This window comes from Sabethes cyaneus, chromosome 1 (genome assembly GCF_943734655.1).
Source record: "Sabethes cyaneus chromosome 1, idSabCyanKW18_F2, whole genome shotgun sequence".
Taxonomy (NCBI): Eukaryota; Metazoa; Arthropoda; class Insecta; order Diptera; family Culicidae; genus Sabethes; species Sabethes cyaneus.
Genome location: NC_071353.1, coordinates 31,736,614 through 31,758,433, shown reverse-complemented (window position 1 = coordinate 31,758,433; position 21,820 = coordinate 31,736,614). Strand labels below are relative to the sequence as shown.

The window sequence follows — 21,820 nt, the reverse complement described above, 5'->3', positions numbered from 1 at the left end:
TGAAATGATGTCAGAAGTTCTCTTCCTCTCTTCTATCTTTCTGATAGAGCTTTTCATTTTGACAGCTCCCATATGAAACCTGTATCGGCTGATGACCATAGTTTATCTATCCACTGTGTTGTCTAAGGCGACCTGAGAAGAAAAATGGTTTACTTATAAGCTATCGTCTTATCCTAAAAAAAATTTTTAAATGAAAAAATGCTTTTTTTATTACTTTTACTCGTCAAATTTGAAAAAGTCTTCATGTGACTTTACGGTGACATCATATATTATCATAATATGTGAGAATTTAAATACCGCTAAAATACCCAATTGACAATATTGTATTTTCCAATAATATTCAACTGAAAGTCACGTAGCTCCCTGTAGAGAAATTTACGTGATTTTTCACGTCTGATAATATTTCCAGTGCATTTCATTTGGTTAGTTTTTATTTTCAAGTATAGAGGGCATGCAAGATCGACCGGAAAACAAAGAAAACTCGACGGTTTGGCAACATTGTATGTATAATTTAATGTTGTCTTGTCAGATAGGTAACGTGAATGTCAAAAGTATAGTTACTATATATATAGTTCGGCGGATAGAAAATCGGGAGCCAAATAAACGTCAAAAGCGGAGCCAAAAGCTTTTCAAAATCCAAAATGCAGGAGTAATGGTAAAAAAATACACTTTATTTTCATAGAACTAGTCATTTTCAACACCCGCCAGTGATTATTTTTCGTAAAAACCTGCACATTTCACCATAATTTCAAATTTAATTTCATAAATCAGGGATGCCAATTCGCCTAGTTTTCTATCCGCCGAACTATATATATAGTAACTATAGTCAAAAGTATAGTTACTATATATATAGTTCGGCGGATAGAAAATCGGGAGCCAAATAAACGTCAAAAGCGGAGCCAAAAGCTTTTCAAAATCCAAAATGCAGGAGTAATGGTAAAAAAATACACTTTATTTTCATAGAACTAGTCATTTTCAACACCCGCCAGTGATTATTTTTCGTAAAAACCTGCACATTTCACCATAATTTCAAATTTAATTTCATAAATCAGGGATGCCAATTCGCCTAGTTTTCTATCCGCCGAACTATATATATAGTAACTATTATAGTTACTATATATATAGTTCGGCGGATAGAAAATCGGGAGCCAAATAAACGTCAAAAGCGGAGCCAAAAGCTTTTCAAAATCCAAAATGCAGGAGTAATGGTAAAAAAATACACTTTATTTTCATAGAACTAGTCATTTTCAACACCCGCCAGTGATTATTTTTCGTAAAAACCTGCACATTTCACCATAATTTCAAATTTAATTTCATAAATCAGGGATGCCAATTCGCCTAGTTTTCTATCCGCCGAACTATATATATAGTAACTATAGTAACTATAGTCAAAAGCATGGCGAACATAAAAGTTACCGACATTTAAGCTTAAATAAAATTCACCCTGTCCTTTATTAACATTGTCCTCAAATTGGCGGATTTCACGAAAACAAGCTAGTTGATTGCTGGGTTTACCTAAAATAAATACCAGGTAAGAGAACTGTTAGTAGTCTTATTTCCTTAAAAGGTTTGCACACCATTTAAAATTATGTAACTTGTCTTGTTTTCTGCCAGGATTCTGAAGTAAATTTGAACACTCAGAGATGGGCAACACTATAACGGTGGCCGAGTTTATGGCCTCAAATATAGTACATACCGAGGCAGGAGCTCTTCCTAAGGAGCATTCTCCCATTAGCGTTGAAGACAGAATGAAAGCAGGCGACTCACCTCCGCCAGAATGCCCGATGCATAAAAAGCTGCCCGATAAAAAGGAAAAACCAGTGTTGGTATCCGAGTGTCCTGTCGTACAAGACAATTCCGACATCAATCCACTAAATATGGTAAGTATGTCGGCACTTGAACCGTAAATTGTAAGTAACGATCAATATCTTGCAGATGCCACCGATGAATCAAAACCCAGCTCCAGACCAGCCATTTGCGCTACCAAAGGATAGGCAAGTGTCGTCTATCCCGAAAGTCACTGAAGATGGTCGTCAGGAATTTTGGGTGTATCCCAGCCAACAGATGTTCTGGAATGCCATGCTTCGTAAGGGTTGGCGTTGGCAAAAGGACGATATTCAACCCAAGGACATGGACGATATTATTAAAATACACAACGCCAACAATGAGCAAGCCTGGCAAGAGGTTCTCAAATGGGAAGCGCTGCATGCTCGCGAATGTGGCAATCCCAGGTTGAAGAGTTTTGGTGGCAAAGCGACAGAGTATAGTCCTCGGGCACGTATTCGAAGCTGGATGGGTTACGAGCTGCCGTTCGACAGACACGACTGGATCGTGGACCGCTGCGGAAAGGATGTTCGCTACATCATTGATTACTACGATGGTGGAATGGTGGACGACAGATATAAGTTTGCACTGTTGGATGTGAGACCTGCCATGGATTCGGCTGAGAACATTTGGGATCGGATGAAGGTGGCTTACATGCGGTGGAAGTTTGAGCTCAAAGATAAGGTAAAGGAACTGTCCAGTTAAAGGGCACAGGAATAGCATGGAACAGGATTTCGTATTATACCAAATAGTGCAGCCATTGTATCGATGATTTGAGATCATCGTCCCCTCAATAACCAAATGACTAAATCAATAGACAGTTCTGATCCATTAACAATCAAACGTGGGGTTTTATTTCCGTAGTCGATCACTGAACCGTCTTTTGAAGGTAAACTCATGTATACATACGCACATTTTTTTCATATGACGTACCACTAAAACTAAAAAAAACCATGACTGTTTTTTCAAATATGAATCGAAAAAGAAATCTGCTCTAAATACGTATGAGGATTAACAAACCTTAGCAATTAATGGTATCTAGACCACCATTTTCCTCGCCGGCAGATTAAATGGAATAATTTCCTTGTACAAGCTAAAGGTTTTTACAAATTCAGAATCTAAATAATTCAAATATATTTAAGTAGATTGGTTGCGACTGCGAGAACCCTTTTTCCAATTTTGACGACCATTTCTTTTTCTATGGGCTGTGTTTCATTTAGAAAGCAAGACTTTTCTAAATTTCTACCAAAATAAAATAGAGAAAATTGATTCCAATACATTTAGTTTCATAAAAAAATCGGCACATACATGAAGTTTGAAGACCATAATTTTACGGGGGCGACGTCTTTTCATCGCGTCGAGTTTATTCAGCGAGCGAAGCACTAGAATACTTAGACGTAAATTTTTTTTTATCCTCTTTCATTGGTCGGACTTAAGTTCTTGCAAAACTTTTCAAAGCAAGCGCAGGCCTGGCAGCAGTAGACGATTAAATTCCTCTGATGGCAGCTTCAAATCTATATTAGAAAACCGACCCGCCTGAAAATTCATTACAACAGTAGACACTTAAAAAATCCACCCTGAAAGTCCTGGTGTTGGTATTGATCTCTTGTAAAGTTATTCGTACCCTGAATGAGCATAAATCTGGATACGTAAGAAATGCTGTAGTTGTGGTAACTCAAAAATTATTTCGTCCAAGCGGTTTTTCTTCATTTGATGAATAATCGAATTTTCCTATTTATTAGTATTTATTAAGTTTGGCAATTTACATAAAGAGGCCTGAACATAATTACCGGATATTTTTTCAAACTCATACTGCTTGCCGTCTCACTTAACTTAATTCCGTATTTGTAAATCTTAAAAACTAATCTTCTTGCTTAAAACCCCTAGGATCCTGCGCTCATGAGGCTACACAATTTAAAAATATATATTTTAGGGTTGAGAATATCCGCATTGTTGGCTTATGCTAAGAATTTTCGTCCGTTCATATTTTGTTTTTGTTGCTTCCGATTTACAATTCAATTTCTGCATTTATTCATTAGCCGCATGAAGAACGACATGTGGACGTATAATTTCTTCAATGTCCATCGGCATGTCATCTTTACCCACGTCATCGTCGACGACGCTAACAACCGAACCGACACCTCCAACCACGGCTGCGTTGTGGACATCGGCGTCCACCACCGTTGTCACCAGTTGGTCACTGCCACTGCTGCTTTGCTGGACAAAATCTACGATCTCCGCTGTGGACAAATGGTCCAGCGACGAGCTGTGGCTGACGGTGGTGGTAGAGACCGCGCTGAGATTCGTTACCGCATTGCTGGTAATCGAACTTGAGACACCTCCGGTTACGGTTGCCGTAACTGCATTGCCCAGTGTCGTGGTAGCTACTGTCTGTGCATTGATACTGTTGTTATTGCTGCTGCCGGCTGCAAAAAAGATAATGAAAAAAATTAAGTAAAATAAAAAACATTTGTTATTCTAACTAAACTCACCATGGCTCGCAACAGTTGCGGCAATAGTGATTTGTTGTAATTCCGCGCCGGCATGTAGGCTTTCCTCTCCATCCGATGCTATCAGCGCACCGTCGTTACCATTGGACGGTTTGCCAGATATCATTCGGTCTCTCAACGAAGGTTCGTGATTGTGAGGATTGCCGACCTCCTTTACCTTCTGATAGTCTTCAGTGATATGCAGGATTGCCTGACAACCTTTGCGTCCATTCCAGGCACATTTCCATGAAGCAATACCATTGCGAATTTTCTGTTGCGTACGGAAACGATATCCATTGAAGATCAGGAAAGTCTGATAACCATCTTTTGTGACGAGCTGATAATGGTGCCGCTTTTGAGTTTCTACATCCACCAACCAACCGTCACCAACTAGGATGTCGTTGGAAATCTTTCGCTTGCTCGGTTGATCCTTTGCCTTGCGTTTCTTGCCAGCACCTCCTGTAGTGGTGCTGCTACTAGGCGCCACGGAAGCTTTCGGTTGTGGTACAACTGATTGCTGCTGTGAAGATTGTGGTTGTTGCGGTGGCTGTATTGGCTGTTGCTGCAGCGGTGGAGTCAACATTGGTGGCTTTGAATCTGGCGGAGGATTGTCAGTTACTGATACCGGAAGTCCATGGTTGTGTTGTCCAATTTCTGCTACCACCTGTAACATTAGAATGGAAATACAAAACAATTGAAACATTCATTCATTTAATCTCTTTTATCACCAACCTGCACATTCTCGTCGACCTGAATCATTGCCGGGCACTGAATGTCACTACCGGATGCAACGCAAATCCAAATGCCAAGCTGTTCTGGCGAGGCCGTAAACAGCTGCTTCTTAAATTCGATTATGTTTCCGTTGAGCGGCGGACCGCCTTCTAGGCTAATACGATGTTCGAGCGTCATCTGCTGATCGTCCATGGAACCTAACGGATCCTGGGCTGTACCATTGCTGCCGTTACTGTTGGCGACCTCCTCCTCCGACGGCATGTTGACCACGTTATAAATGGCGGTCTGGTCGACAGCTTTGCGTTTCTCTCGCAACAGAGCGTCATTTTCCTTACACTTCTCTTTGTAATCGTAGAATTCCTCCACGGTAGTCACGCACTTGGCGCAGATATACGAGTTGTAGTCATCATCGAAAGTTATCTGGCGGGGGGGACAAGAGTAAAACATTATTAAAAACACCGTCAGGCGTCCGAGCTCCGAAGAAAATCACTGCTCAATACTGCGGCTTGTCGGATCTGATTTTATTAACAAAGCTCAAAAGTTATAAAAGTCTTTGCCAGGCTACTACCAACAACAAAACAAATAAAGATTGTTCCATTACGTTACACAATGGGCAAAAACAAGCTCGTAACCCTAATAAGTAGAAGCCGCTATCGTTAGTTTGGAATCTTGCAAGATACCTATTCCTATATGTAAAAAATGCAAGGAATCGATTGATGATGGTCTTATCTTGGGCAGACTTCGGGGAGTGGTCTATTTTGCTCAAAAATCATGGTAAAAGCTAATTAAATAGTATAGAAACTTCTTTGCCACCCAACAAATGAACTCAAATAGCTTCCAAATGTCGTCAAAACATCAAAAGAGTCAAATCCCATCCATTCCATGCTGTGTCAAATACAAGAATAAGTATTTTGCCCAATTCATCGCTAAATACATAGTAAAACCTAATTAAAGCGATTAAAACTAGCTCAAAGGCCGGGGAATAAACTCAAATAGCATTAATTCATTAACTGAAGTTTTTGGAGCGTCTTAGTAAAATACGAAACCTGAAATTAAATAAAAAAGAAAACTTTCCACTTAAATTCTACCATGTACAGCACTCGTTCGCTAATTGCACGAATGAGGCGATGCGATTAGCGAATTTCGTTTTTTAATTGCACGATAGTTGCCAATATTTATTGTAAAACGTGATGCGTTATCACTGTAAAGAACTCTTCACGTAAAACACGTACGCTAAATTTTGGGAAGAACATCTAAATTTTTACAAACGAACTAAAAGCCTAATGAATATGTGTTCAATTAGTCAAAGTTTAGCCAAATTTGCATGAATTTATTTGTAATGTATCTACGTAATGCAGAGATAGAGAGTTTGCATTCGGCAACGCTGCATTTTTGTTTATAGCAACCACCTGGAAACCCACGTGTAGTTTGACAGATAACTGTTTTTTAGTTGCACGATCGTGCAACTAGCGAACGTGCAATTAAAAGACGGTGCAGTTAGAGGACGTGCAATTAGCGCACGAGTGCTGTATATTCATTCTCGACAGATACGTATTTCGCCTACGACTTGCAGGCTTCCCCTGTCTGTTTTCGAACTTTGCGGACATTAGCAATTGGGTAAAAAATGCGTAACTTTTTAAGGGTGGTGTCTTCGGAGAACTTTAATAATAAAATATAGCGCATCTTCCTGCACTATTAGGGTGACCATGAATTCGCCTATTGGGGTGATATAAACTTTTGTTTTTTAAATAATTTCAAAAAAAAAAATTCTTCAAAAAGTTGCAGAACATACTATAAAGCTTGCTTCAGATAGTATTGGAACAAAAACAATTGCGTGTATTTCAGGTATTTGTTATTGAATACAAGATCTTTCCTTACACAAATGTAGCATTTTCCACATACTTTTAAGAAAACATAAAAATTACTTGTCACGGTTTCGAATGAATTTTCGAACTTTTGCTGTCGTATGGCTCATTAAGCGGCGCACATCTTCGTCCATCGTTTTGGCTATCTTATTCTACCAGGTCTTCATCTGCTTGATCTCTTTGACAACTTTTCCCTTTGTCTTGAGTCTCCTCTTCATGATTGCCCAGTATTTCTCAATATAATGAGGGCAATTGGGTGGATTAGGGTCTTTCGGAACAAACTGGACCCCTTTCTCTGCATATCATTCTTGAACGACTTTACTGTAATGATAGCTTGCCAAATTTGACCAAAAACTTCACGGGATGGTGGTGGGATCGAATGAACGGCAAAAATCGTTTTTGGAGATACTCTTTGTGGTACAGTTCCGACGTCATTGTCTTATTTGTAACGAAAACTTTCGTTTGTCTGCCACAGCTGCAAATGCCCCGCCAAATCATATATTTTCGTGCAAATTTGTCGGCAAAAACAAATTTAAATTTGCTTGGAACATCCCCCCGATCCGTTGCTAAGTAAAATTTTTGTCCATAGGCATAGTATAATCAATATATAGAGCGACACTGGTATTCTACACTATTTATTCTACTCCTGGCATTCACCCGAAGTCAGCCTTGATATAGGTTTCATCGTCCATCAGAAGACACCCATCGAACTTAGTTAGCACCCGGTGGTATAACTTTCGAGCACGGATTTTGGCCACACTATTCTGTTTTGGTTTGGCTCGGTTTGGCTGTTTGCTAGCTTGATACGACTTGATTACTTCCCAGAGTCGAATTCTCTTCACGGTACTATGGGCAGCATCGAATTTTTTGGCCAAATCACGGTCCGACAGATTGAGATTCCTCGATGGTCTTCAAAATCTTACCACGCAGTTTCCGGTCGAGAGTCTAGCTAGCCTAGATGCAGACCAAAATGGATTTTCCAAATAACTGTGCACAATTTTTTCCCTTCTTTCGGCTTCCATCATGTTGCGTCATTCACAGATCGTTTGCGAGACAACGAATTTTTAGCAACGTATTCCTCTTTTGTATATCCTCAGGAACTGAAAATTCAGACGTGGCAACATAGTATTCCTTTTCCGGCATTGGTCTGGTAGGTTGCATCATTCATTATAATACAGAACAGTTTTGTGAGCCACTTCCTAAACAGCTTCCTTCTTCCTAGCGAGTTTTAGCCACGGGAATGACACTTCCAATACCAACCTGTACAAAAAAAAACGTAGCCAACATAGAGCGGGCCCAAGCTGACAGCTTCATAGATGGGCTCAAGCTGACAACCGAGTCGGATGTGTAAATTGTTAAATTTTGTTAGTTTTAGTTTGATTTTAGCCAAGGTTTTAGCATCACATAGCCAATGCCAGACAGGCAATTGATGCGAAGTACATGAAACTGTGAAAATGATTAGTTAAATTCGTTTTGTGAAATCGCTTTGCGTTTGCCGCCTTTTTCATGTGAGCAACGAAAATGTGACGTCATATCAGCCCCCTGGTTGAGTGTTCGATTCTGAGCTGATTACCGCTCCATCGATGAGAAGCATTTGGATTTTCAAAGAAAATACCATAAGTTTATTGCGTACTTTCTCTTGTTCCAAAAACATTTATAACTATAATCTCTTAATCTATTTTGTTAAAACTCTATCAATATTTATACATACTTTCAACTATTTTTAGGCAAAATTTCTGATATGTTTACTAACACGGTAAAGAGTTACTAACTAATCAGTGAGTTCAGTTTTTTCGAATACAGTTTTCAAAATACCCACAACTCAAAAGCCAAAAAGCAAAGCAAAGTCGTGGGCTTAAACCGTCATTATACATTACCCTTCTTTATCGACAGACTTCGCAGCCGGCTGTTTAGAGTACAGGAAAATTACGGGGCCAGTGTAACGATCCTACTGGCTCTATCAAGCAAGCACCGTCTAGCCGAGATTCGAACATGCGACGACTGGCTTGTTAGATCAGCATCGTACCTCGAAGCTAAGTAACTCAAAAGCCAAAGGTTGAATCAATAAGGTGTATTCGGATAAGTTGTTAAATGTGTTTAAAAAAATAAAATAAATCCAATTTTTTCTCCGAATATCTCGAAAACTAAAAAATAATTATGGCCAATTTTATTGTAAATGACATAAAGAACTGCTATTTGTATTAAAAATTCATGTTACTTGGAAAATCCCAAGTTGGAAAAAAGTCGTGAAAATCGTTGTTCTAGTCCTTTCATGAAAGTTACTCCATCTCAGAATAACTTTTAAAAGACTGCAAACTACCTCTATTTTGTCAAAAAAAAAAAAAAAATTTCAAAAATTGTATCCCGCATTTTGCACCTTACTGGACACAGCAGTCTAATAGCGAATTCATAAATTAACCTGGCTCAGGTCGATTAGCACTCAGTTTTAATCGAAGTGCTGTCAAAGCGTTCATAAATTAACCGAGATTGCATTTCGGTTAAACTGACAGCATTCAGTTTGAAGCACAGGTTAAAACTGTCTAGCATTACGGTTTACGGGTCGATCTGTCAAACTGCCCGTATCGTTCATAAATTTCGGGTTTGAGTTAGCACGAACCCAGGTTAATTTATGAATTCGCTATAAAAGTGCGACTGGCACAAAAAGTGCGACAATGCGAATGCTGTGAGTGAGAAAGAGAAAGAGTGACAACTGCAATGTTGCTGTTTTCTTTTGTCATATACATTGGCATTAGAGAAAATAATCTGGATTAATCCAGGTACAGCTGCAAAGCACAATATATTTTTGATATTTTGATTTTAAGTTTTATTTTCAAATTTTTGAAAAAGTGATAAAATATTTTTTTCAGTGCATAAATATGTACTCCAAACTGATTTGCAGTTGCTTAGATGTACTTTTTAAACAATCGGCAATTTTCGAGATACAGTGGACTCTCGGAAAAATTAATCGATTGGGGAATGGGTCGATTAACTTTTCTGAGTAGTCCTAAAAATCATTGAAACTGATAAATACAAAGGCGAAAAATGCATTCCAGGATATAGGATACACATTTTTATGTATTGAGAAGTTCTAATGAAAAGAAATGTGTAGTAAGTAGTAATCTTTATGAAATAATACTTAGTTGTAGTTCCTTTCAGTAAGTTTTAAATAGTCGGTTCACTAGTTTACTTTTAATATTTTTTTTTGAAACGATGGTTCTATAGTTGATGAAGGGACGGTAGGGGAAAGAAATGAAAATTTTTGGAGAAGGAAGGAAAGAGCGGAAAGGAAAGGGGGGGGGGGATATTGGTAGCTACGCTTAACAAGTAATCATTTTGACTCCTACCTACCAAAAATCCAAAGATTATAACCGGATTCGAACCCACAACACCCGTTAGGGCAAGTGGTTCGCTGGTACTTGTACCTTTGAACCAAAGAGGCGCTGGACAAAAGGAGACTGCAAAATCCACTTATCAAGATAGCGACGCGTTTGGTTGGGTTATCGACACATTAACTGTAGAACCATCGTTTCAAAAAAAAATATTAATATATATGTATGACCGCATTCCAAGGTCAAGACTAAAAACTTGAGATTAGTCTAGTTTACTTTTGTTCTTTCGTAGTCTGCGACTACGTTTTGATAATGTTCGCGCTTATTTTTAGTTCCTTCTTTTGCATTTAAAATTCAATCTGAGTTTGCGCTTTTCCAGTATGTTATCAATAATCCTGCAGTAACTATGTACTATGTATCCGTATTGAACTATTGTTGGAACTGTCCGTACAAGATTAATCCCAGTTATGATGCGACTCTGTATGAAACTGGCGACAATAAACCGAAAAATGAGAAATAAAGACAAGCTAAACACACGTGTGTCGACGAACGCTTGGACAACCAATAAATTAAAACTCTCAGAAAAGTTAAGGCAAAAATTAACTTTTTAGAGCGTTGCATGAGAGCTGATATTCGCTTAACTTTTCTGAACAATTAACTTTTCAGAGAGTTAACTTTCCCGAGAGTCTACTGTACAATCTTTCAAACATAATACACATGAAAATAAAGATTCAAATTTTGTCATTTACCTATTTCACGTTGAACTACTTTATATTATTTGATTAGCTTGTACCATGATTTTTGGGGATAATAGGGCAAAATGGAACACTTCCCGAAGTCTGTGCAAGATGAATCCAATCGATTCCTTGCATTTTTTTACATTGGAATAGATATCTTGTAAAATTTCCAAGTTTCTGAGAAAAAAAGTACATAAAGCAGTGATAGCCAAACTGCGGCCCGCGGACTGATTTGAGGGATGGCGGACTTATGAACTCAGAGGTCACTCAGTTTACCTCGGTAATACCTCGTGCATATTGTAGATCTGATTGCTTTCCAGTTTAAATCTTGAGGTGATTCCTAAAAATCGGTTTTTGCTGCTACCTATTTTACATTTTGTTATGCGCAAGAATGACCAGAGGTCATTGCAGCTCGCGGACTCCTCGGACGATCTGATTTGGCCCGCACAACGCCTATATCTGGGCACTACTGACATAAAGGCAACTGGTATTACCGACCAAATGGCTAGAACTCGGGCATGTAAATTGTAGGACCAAGTGCTGACGAGCGCGATGGATGTGAAACTTATACGAAAATCGATTACAACCAAATATCTGGAGTCAAATTCTTCAAGGCTCCTGCTGGCGGGATGGTTCCTAGTGGATTCAAGTTTGTTTTAGGGGATAAGCTCGCGATCATGATCATGATTTCGGAGGTAAATCAAAAGGAGTACCTCTGCAAACAGATTTTACCCTTCAGTAAGACCCATTATGGTCCAATTACGTTTTGGAAAGATCTGTATAGTTTGCTGCCATTGCAACAAGGACGTACTACAAGGATACCTATAGTTTCCTAACTAAATATTTTTTAAAGTTAAAAAACTGAGTCGTTATTTTCTAGGGGGCGCTGAAATTCTCTTAGGGGGCTTTGCCCCCTCCTAGTTCCGCCAACGAATACAATCAATTGATAGGTGGTCAAGTCATTGAGTATACTCATTTATTCGCAGAGTATTTGGAGTGAACTGATTAGCAAAGTAATCGATAACCAACATTCCCCGATAGTCAATCTTTTTCATACATATTGACTATATACTATTAAAACACGCGATCCAATATCAGTACATCATGCTCATTCTCTGTAGTAAACGAAACGATTAATGTGTACACCATATCTCATACGCGCGATGTCCGCAAAAAACTGCTATTTACAGAAACAAATCATAATCGCGGATACCTATAGCAAAACTTCCTACGACCGGCGGTTCGGAATTTATTTTGCTACCAATAATGACAACACATTTTACTCGGTACCTTGATCCAACAATTCTCTGCCTGTTTACACTATTTCCAAGCAAAGCTAAAAAATTTTCTCTGGTATAAATTTGTTCGCAAAACTAAAATATCTTAAACAGGCTTATCTTGACTGTCGACTTAAAAATATTTAAATATGTAATAATTCTCCTAATCATTTTAAAAAATAGATAAATTTAAAGAACAACGATCACATCACTTATCACGGTGAATCCCGATCCAACGAAACCTGCCTTACTAACAAGTCGCAACTCCTTCCTGTAATCTTTGCAGGGATGCAGAGGTTAACACGGTCCCAAAAACCGCAAAGATTACACTAACACTCCTTCCCCAATCCCATCTGATTGCAAGGACGTGGCCGGCGCAGTTATTGACCCTTTATATATCGAGTCACTGAATTTTGTACAGTGAGGATGATCGGTCACTCCCAACCTCATTCACTTGATTCATTGTGCAATTTCACTGGTTCGGGTCAATCACTGAGTGCAACCATTGATATGTAAAATCAGTCTAAGCTAAGCCTAGTTCCACCAACGAATACAACGACAATGGAGTCCAGTTCATCCCAAAAAAGCTGAATCCGCAGTTTCATCCAAGAGATATATTGGCGATAATGAAGCGGAAGCTGGAGATGAAGGGAGCTTTGGGAGATGATAAACATTGGTCAGAAATAGAATTGGTGGAATCTAAAGAATCTGACTAAAGAAAAGACATTGGAGCTCAGTCACTCGCGGCCTCCTGTCATCATTAAACCTGATTTGCTCAACGATGATTGTTGTGCGTGACTCTGTTCATAGTTGCTCGGAAAAGTTTGAACAATATTTTTTCGAGTTCAACATTTAGGCGATTTTATGAACTGCACGATACAAATTTGATTGCCTGGTGTTTTCGTTAGGCAGCACGGATCGATTTCGTGATGATACGATGATATTTGTTGCCGTTTGCTTGCAGTCATTATTTTCAGTCGCGTTCATCGACTGATACTCCGCAAGTTTTCGAGCAAAAGATTCAGAAGGTTTCATCGAGATTCATGCGCACTTGGTTTCGACGAACTGAAAATGAGTTACCTGTCAATTCTTTAGGTGTGCGTTAGCTGATGAGCGGTTTCAACGGTAAGAGAATTCCTTTGAATTAACAATAAATGATGATATGTTAGAGCTTAACCAAGCTTAACCCTCAACCGGATACACCTGTATCCTTTTCATATTTCATACTCCAATTTCGGCATGTTTTTTTGAAATAATGTCTAAGGACTCCTGTTCCTCGTTATTTAGACGAATTAGAATAAATTCAATCATTTATTTAGAAACATGTTGAAAAAAAATTGAGTTCTGGACCGTCAAAGTCTAATAACCCGATTTTGATCAACCCAAATAAATATTTCTGCATGAAAATCAAAATTTGAGCTTCTTTTGAGTGACTTTCATGAAAAAATAGTCATTAGCATGATTACATTGTTTTTACCATGTTGCCCGTTAGAGGTTAATTACTGGCGTATCCAGGATCGGATATACTGGGGCGGGGCAAATACCATTAGCCAATTTTAGTCCAAAAGGTTTATCGTTCAATGTCTATTACGTGGGACAGGATAGGATTAGGTTGTTCCCTCAGAAGGAATAATTTAGTTAGGAGTCTATAGCAAAATTTTATTTCACTGTCAGCTTATTTCTCGCATTATTCAATGTTTGCATCTATTTTCCCCTTGTTACGGCACGTTTCCAATGCTACGATGTATTCTAAGGATTACACTCTATCTTAAGATTGTAAAAAGAATAGACTAATCTCAAGTTTTTAGTCTTGACCTTGAAATGCGGTCATACATATATATTAATATTTTTTGAAACGATGGTTCTACAATTGATGAAGGGACGGTAGGGGAAAGAAATGAAAATTTTTTGGTGAAGGAGGGGAAGAGCGGAAAGGAGGGGGGGGGGGGTATTGGTAGCTATGCTTGACAAGTAGTCATTTTGACTCCTACCTTTTGTCCAATGCTGGAAGGTGCATGAGTCGAACCAAGCTGTAATCTGATATTATAACCGGATTCGAACCCACAACACCCGCCAGGGCATGTGGTTCGCTGGTACTTGTACCTTTGACCCATAGAGGCGCTGGACAAAAGGAGACCGCAGAATCCACTTCTCAAGAATAGCGACGCGTATGGTTGGGTTATCGACACATATTGTGCCGCTTCCTGCATCAATTGCAGATTACCACCGAGCGAGAAGTTTTAATCTAACTACTATTTACTTTCAGGACGACGACACTATGCCGGCCCTTACGACTTGCAAGGTACTGCACGTGACGTTGTTCGTCTGTCACCGTCAGGACAAAAGGTAGGAGTCAAAATGACTACTTGTCAAGCATAGATACCAATACCCCCCCCCCCCCTTCCTTTCCGCTCTTCCCCTCCTTCACCAAAAAATTTTCATTTCTTTCCCCTACCGTCCCTTCATCAATTGTAGAACCATCGTTTCAAAAAATATTAGTAAAAAGAATGTTAAAACCATAACGTTTACCTCTTTTATTGTCTGAAATCATTCTTGAATCAAAACTGCAATGACTAGATGTTTAAAATCTTGAGCATAAATTTAGAGAAGATTTGTATATAATAATGCCTCCCCTGCCTTAGAATAGGTTTTAGAATATTGGTGAACGACTAGTGAAGGTGCTATTGCTAGTTTGGTCTTGTTGTAACCCGTGAGTAAACTAAGTAAGTATTGGCCAGTCAAATGAACACCTTTTATCGGATTACGAGGATAGTGGAGGACTCCGGCTCAAATCACAATCCCGTAGAAATCAGGAATGAACTGAGTTGAAGTCAAACTGAAGTGACAAGATAAAAAACCTGAGAGGTGCATTGAAGATTTTGATTGAAAAAATGCAGCTATTGAAAAAATACTTGTCAGGCGGATAGTTCCCGGTTTATTTTTTGTGAAATTCCCAACTTTTTCCCGATTTTTTCCGACTCTTTACTCTCTCTTGATTTCCTACTCTTTACAGGTTTTCCCGACTGAGTTGCCACCCTGATACTCCCTTCGACCAGGACTGTAGTAGATCTATTGTGATATCGTCCGGGTGTGTGCTGTACTGTATTGTATTTTTTTCTGTACTGTATTTTTTTGCTATTTTTTTCCTATCTTGTAAAACCATATCACAACTGCGTCCATTGATCAGAAATAGTGTTGCAAGACCCAGCTTTGATTTGGTGCTAGGCAGGATATCTTGCCACAATCAGGCTTCATTTTCGGTTTATTGCTCAATAGTTGCTCATTTGACTATAGCGCCCTAGCGAAACTTTAATTCTGTCTTATTCAAACAATCTGGATACTAGGTCTGAATACTCTAAAGGCTAAACTCAATGCCAAATCGATAAATTAGCTTATAGATTACTGTGACGTAAGAAGAAATTATTAAATAGGCTGTGTCATTACATAGAGGAAGGTAATCAAACATATAGAAAAAAATCTATGCGTATCTGTTAATCTGCGCGCTAAGCGCAGAAAAGGAAGAACATATGAATATAGTTTTCGTAAATTCGTTTGATTTTTTTTATATACAAGCTAAGAAACGAGTTATCCATCGATTTTGATAATTATCGCCATTGTTGCAGAAACCTCATCTTCATTATTAGACATATCCTCGGGCCTCGGATGCAGCGTAGAGCCACCGGTCAAAATGTGGAGTGATACAAACAGAAGCGGAGACAGCAAACACAACTCTTCCAGGAAAAAAAGCGCCCCCCCCATCGGTAAGGGAAGTTAAAGAAGCCATCCAGTGGCTGAAGAACAACAAAGGTATGGGTAAGAATGGAGCGGAACTTAACAAAATAGGCCCGGACAAGTTGCTCGGCTGTTTGCATCAACTGATTGTCAAGATTTGGGATATGAAACAATTATCGGAGTAGTAGAAAGACGGGGTTATTTACCCAATCTACAAGAAAGGCGGTAAGCTTGATTGTGAGAACTACCGAGCGATCACTATTCTGAATGCCGCCTACAAAGTGCTGTCCCTAGTGATCTTAAATCAACTATCGCCAATAGATTTGTGGGAAGTTATCAGGCCGGCATCATGGAAGGTCGGTCTGCAACGGACCAAATCTTTACCCTGCGGCAGATCCTCCAGAAGTGCCACGCATCATCTGTTCATTGATTTCAAAGCCGCATATGATAATGTAAACCGATAAGAGCTATGGAAAACGAAGTATAAGCTGGCTGGCGAGACCGAGCGCGACAGGGCCCGCTTGCGCAGTATCGTGGTAATAGACGGGGAAGAGTTTGAGGTAGTCGACGAGTTCGTATACCTTGGCTCACTGGCAACAGAGGAGAATAATACCAACCGAGAGATTTTTTTATTTATTTTTTTTATTTTGATGTGGTTTTAACCATTTGGTCATTCACCACGCAGCCGTGAGATTAAAAGGCGTATTATCAGCGGAAGTCGGTCCTACTACGAACTCCATAAACACTTGGGGTCGAACAATATGGGCCCCCGTACAAAGTGCACACTGTAAAAGCAAAGCAAAGCCTAGGTGCTACACTCCGTTATCGGAACTTGACCTTCTGTTTTTATACGACAGACTTCGCAGTCAGCTGTTAGCGTGCAGGACAATTGCAGGGTCAGTTGCTACGATCCTATTGACTCTTACAGCCTCTCCCAGTCGGGATTCGAATATATGATCACACTGCACACTGTACAAAGCGTTAATTAGACCGGTTGTCCTCTACGGGCACGAAACGTGGACACTGCTGCAAAAGGACCTGCGAGCACTCGGAGTTTTCGAACGGCAGGTGCTAAGAACTGGTCGGTCTTAAGTCAGACTGAACCAAGTGACCAAACTCTGATTTCGAAAAAGAAGTGTTCAAAGTTCGCCGTCCTGTATGATTTATAGCTATCAATCGTTCGAAATCATCTCATAACTCTAGCTGGAAGCAACATTTATGTAGTCTGATTAGACTAAAATGTAGCTTAAAAAATGCTTGATCGTTTGCTGTCATTAATCCATTTTTTTTTTTCAAATTTTGCGACTTGTTCCGGTTTGACTTAACACCGACCAACTATCTTTGACGACGTGCAAGAGAACGGTGTATGGAGGCGAATAATGACCCACGAGCTCGCGCGGCGAACCCATTATTCAGAAAGTGGTTAAAGCTGGAAGGGTACTTTGGGCAGAATATGTTGCTAGAATGCCGGACAACTATTCTGGAAAACTGGATTTCGCATCCGGTAAGAATAGTACGAAGAGGGACACAGCGAGCAAGGTGGCAAGATCAAAAGGAGCGAGTAAGTTTCAAAATAATATATAAAAATTTATTAATTTACTAGTTTTTCAATTCCTAAAGGCATACCCAGGTGGGGATAAAGACTCAAACGAAGCAAAAGACGGAAAATATTTCTAAATCATTGTAAGTGTTACAGGACTGAATAATTATACAAACTTTACAAATCCCCTAAAACTGAAACCGAAATGTATAGGTTCTATAATTACAATGAAAAATAAGTATTTAAATAATCGACATTTTGTGTCTAAGATATTTTGCGTCACTTTGCGCAATTTAAGTCAAAAGGTCAACTCATTTGCAGAAATATGAAAACAACACTATAAATTTTTCCAACTAAAAGGTTAAACATTGTCTTCTACGTTAAAATGCTTGTAAAAAAATTAAAAATATGTACTTTTAATGGAGCTGGAGCTCTCCAAATCAGTGCTTCCTAAGCTTTTAATAATTGTACAACAGAAGTTCAGAAGCGTTACTTTGGGTTCACTGTTCATGGTGCAGTATGGTATAGAGTTTTCGTTTATCTGGGAGAATAATCTTGTATTATTTTATTAAAAATGAAAATTTATCTAGGAACTACTCAAGTGTGTAACACTAGAATTAAAATGCTGCCTTAATATCCAACGATAATCTAACTAGAATCAAAGTAAGAAACAATACATCTACTCACGGCCACGGTAACGCAGTCCATAATCTTAATAAGCAGAGATTCGTTGTCGTTGCCAGCACCCGGGAAGATTTCATACAGCTCGACGCCTTGGGTGAAGCAGAGCCGACAGAAGGGCATTTCGGTTGTTTGTAGCTGCAATTGCTCCATCGTGTTGCGATCTATTAGCGAGTCCTGGATGAGTTGATAACCTACTCCTGGTGATACTATTGAAGTGACCGGAAGATCCGTTAAGCCATTCACTGCTCTCGAACCGTGCTCGGTCGATGCCCTTCTTCTGGTGCGCCTAAGCGAATAATCCACTATAGCCAATATGTCAGCACATTCACAGCGTCTACGCTGGTGAAGGGAGTAATGTAAAGCAACTCAAAACCGCGAGATTTTTGATTTTTCTCTGGGCAGAATATTTCCAAACACAAAAGCACAATATTGAATCAAGTTTGCTGCAGCGAAATCTAGTCTAGATGCAATGCAACACAAAGTGTTCACATATAGCCGTGGTACACTGTTTCCGTAGTTCACTCTTCTTTCCCCCAGCAATCGTTCACTAGCTGGAGGAATAGCTCATAGAATCTTCGACTGGCTGGGCAGATTTTTCCAAAAATGATTTTAATTTGGCGTGTTTACAAACACCAAAAAACTGTCAAACAATTTATTCTTGTTGGGCGCTGCGCTTTACGAACTTTTTTTGTTTTGTGACCTGCAGATCGGAATGGAAGGTTCTTTCATTCACTCCTTTTTGGCTTGTGTTGGCAGTAGCAGCTTGGGCGCAGATCGTGATCGAAGCCGTTCGTGTTGGTTTGCTCAAGTTTGACAGCCAAGCCTTGACAACGGCAAATATGCGCCCATTTCCAGGGGTAAGAGCATGGTTTATTTTTCAAAGCACAAACTCACCGTGCCATCTGGTTGTCGAAAGCGCGTTGGTAGAAACTTTGAGACCTTTCCATTTATGTGTGTACTTTTCGTATCCAGCTTTCCACGAGCGATAATGGCGGTGAAGTGATAAAGGTTTTAGACACTCGCCTAATCGACGATGCTATGAGTGCACGGATTACCGAGGAATTACAAGATGTAGACTGGCGCGGCGTATTTATTTCTAACGATGCTTTTAATAGGGACGATATGAAACCTCACGTTGCTTCTATGTTGGATTTTCTACGGAAATTTTCCGTTTTGAATATAATTGACGGTGATACGTGGAATACCGAAACAGCCTAGGAAACAGCTCTTAACTACAATGTGATTGTGTTTTATTATATTATATACGGCATATTATCACGCCATTGCCGTGTAAGAAACGTGAAAGACAACCGCAAATATCCGGTATGGTTCGATTATGAAACGATAAAATTGCTTAGGGAAAAAAAGAAGCTCTACAACAAATTTCGACGGACGCGGTATGTAGCTGATGAAATTGCGCATAATCGGACAAGAGACAACTTCAAAGAAAGAAACCGATTACTGCACCGCTCGTATTTAGACGGGCTGCAAAGAAATATCCAGTCTAACCCAAAATGTTTCTGGAATTTCATAAACAGCAAACGTAAAGACAAAGGTGTTCCTGTAAACGTTGTTCTAAATAACAGGAAAAGTGAAAATGTTCAAGACACCGTCGATTTGTTTGCTGATTTCTTTAAAAGTATCTACGACCGTGCAACCGTTACCAATGTCTCTGAATTTGTCGCACCCAACATGAGCATGCCTGTAATCAATTTAGATATCGAAACAATTTGTAATAAAATAAAATCGCTAGATGAATCAAAAGGACCTGGACCGGATGGGATACCGAACTCTTTGCTTAAGAAATGTGTAGATGGCTTGCTGCTTCCGCTATTCATACTTTTCAACACATCTTTAACGACAGGATTGTTCCCAGACATCTGGAAAATATCATATATTGTACCAATTCACAAAAATGGTTCGAAAACGTTTGTTGAAAATTATAGAGGTGTTTCCATTTTATCGGCTATTCCAAAAATGTTTGAAAGCATTGTTTATGATTATGTGTATACGTGGATCGAGCCTCTAATCCTAAACTGTCAACACGGATTTGTTAAAAAACGCTCAACAGTGACAAATTTAACAGAATTTGTTTCCAGAACTGTGCAATGGATGTCGGCTGGTTACCAAGTGGACACTATTTATACAGATATGTCCAAGGCGTTTGATTTGGTCAACATAAATGCAATGATTGCGGTTTTGCGAAAATATGGAGTTGATGGGGTCTGTTTAGAATGGATGCATTCATACTTGACTAACCGTTTGCAGTATGTAAGGCTACACAACACTGATTCCAAAGTGTGTGTAACAAGTTCAGGAGTACCTCAAGGGAGTCATTTGGGACCTCTATTATTCGTGGTTGTCATGAATGAACTCCCAGATACGTTAGTGGATGTATTCGTGTTAATTTATGCTGACGACGTAAAAAGATTTATACCTGTGCGCGGCTTGAAAGATTGTACGATTCTTCAAGAGAATTTAAATCGTTTTCTCCTCTTTTGTGAACTGTTTGGGTTAAAAGTGAACGTTGCCAAGTGTAACGTGATTTCATTCGGTCGCAATTCTAACAAAATTGAGTATGAATACCATCTCGGTGCGGATTTAGTCCCAAGGAAAACGTGCCATAGCGATTTAGGCGTGGAAATGGACAGTGAACTGACCTTTAGTAAACATGTCGAGAAAATTGTAACGAAAGCGAACTCATTATTTGGCATGGTGAAGCGATACAGCCGCGAACTAGATGATCCGTACACGATAATCGCTATATACAATGGTTTGGTTCGCACGACCATCGAGTACGCAAGCGTGGTGTGGCGACCAATTTATAACGTATACATCAATCGAATTGAGCGGGTACAGAAAAAATTTGTGCGATATGCTGTGCGTAATCTTGGTTGGAGAGACGAAATGCCGGACTACCGATCGCTATGCTTACTACTGTTTTACCTGACTCACTGCGAATATGCGTATTATTGAAATAAAACGTAACCATACGTTTTATTCGTTTATAACGCAAATGCAGTTAATATCGATAACAAACGATTTTTTATAAGTTGTGCTTTTGTTATTGCATTTAATTTGTAAAAAGTTGCATAAATAACAATTCAGTTTCACAATACAATTATTGCGTACTACTGGCACATGAAATATAACGTTTAAGCACGTTATTTATAGTGATCAAAATTAACGATATTTTCGACACAAGGGCGATATTTTTCGAAACATTTCGAACCAACACGATCCCGCGAACACAACGCATATTCGCAGTGAGTCAGGTAACACAGTAGTAGGAATCAACAGTCTCAGCGATCGAAGAATTTTGATAGATGTGTTGTTTCTCAAAGACGTTGTTTCTGGAAAATACAGTGCTCCATATTTGTGCAGCCAGGTGACGAACTACGAAGGTAGAACCAACCTAAGAAGGGTTAGGCCATTTCACCTATCAAACAGGTCGCAGAATTACGCCCGGAACGAGCCCATGTATCGGATAATGGGTGTTTACAATAATCTTCATCCCGTCGTTTCTGTTAATATGTCTAGTGTTCAATTAAAATCTAGTCTTGGGGAATATTTTAACAATTCCATGTAATGTTGATAAGTCATTTTTTGTA

General features: G+C 39.2%; 2 protein-coding genes across 2 annotated transcripts; one reads left to right on the top strand and one right to left on the bottom strand.

Moving 5' to 3' along the window:
* The first annotated feature begins 1,162 nt into the window (after positions 1–1,162).
* On the top strand, positions 1,163–2,712 carry LOC128743834 (holocytochrome c-type synthase). The gene is made up of 3 exons (XM_053840516.1): positions 1,163–1,531; positions 1,615–1,880; positions 1,936–2,712. Exons 2-3 carry the CDS (start codon positions 1,644–1,646, stop codon positions 2,527–2,529), a joined length of 831 nt encoding a protein of 276 aa, XP_053696491.1. The 5' UTR covers positions 1,163–1,531; positions 1,615–1,643; the 3' UTR covers positions 2,530–2,712.
* An 893-nt stretch (positions 2,713–3,605) lies between these two features.
* Positions 3,606–18,916, bottom strand: LOC128743376 (uncharacterized). The gene is made up of 4 exons (XM_053839940.1): positions 18,213–18,916; positions 5,046–5,465; positions 4,317–4,977; positions 3,606–4,250 (listed from the first exon to the last, which is right to left on the bottom strand). The coding sequence occupies exons 1-4, from the start codon at positions 18,357–18,359 to the stop codon at positions 3,853–3,855; spliced, it is 1,626 nt and encodes a 541-aa protein (XP_053695915.1). The 5' UTR covers positions 18,360–18,916; the 3' UTR covers positions 3,606–3,852.
* Positions 18,917–21,820: the final 2,904 nt, after the last annotated feature.

Coding starts and splice junctions, on each gene's coding strand:
- LOC128743834 (XM_053840516.1), top strand. CDS start 1,644: ATGGGCAACACTATAACGGTGGCCGAGTTTATGGCCTCAAATATAGTA. Junction 1,881..1,935: donor ACATCAATCCACTAAATATG/GTAAGTATGTCG, acceptor AATATCTTGCAG/ATGCCACCGATGAATCAAAA.
- LOC128743376 (XM_053839940.1), bottom strand. CDS start 18,359: ATGGAGCAATTGCAGCTACAAACAACCGAAATGCCCTTCTGTCGGCTC. Junction 5,466..18,212: donor TGGACTGCGTTACCGTGGCC/GTGAGTAGATGT, acceptor CCCCCCCGCCAG/ATAACTTTCGATGATGACTA. Junction 4,251..4,316: donor CGCAACTGTTGCGAGCCATG/GTGAGTTTAGTT, acceptor TCTTTTTTGCAG/CCGGCAGCAGCAATAACAAC.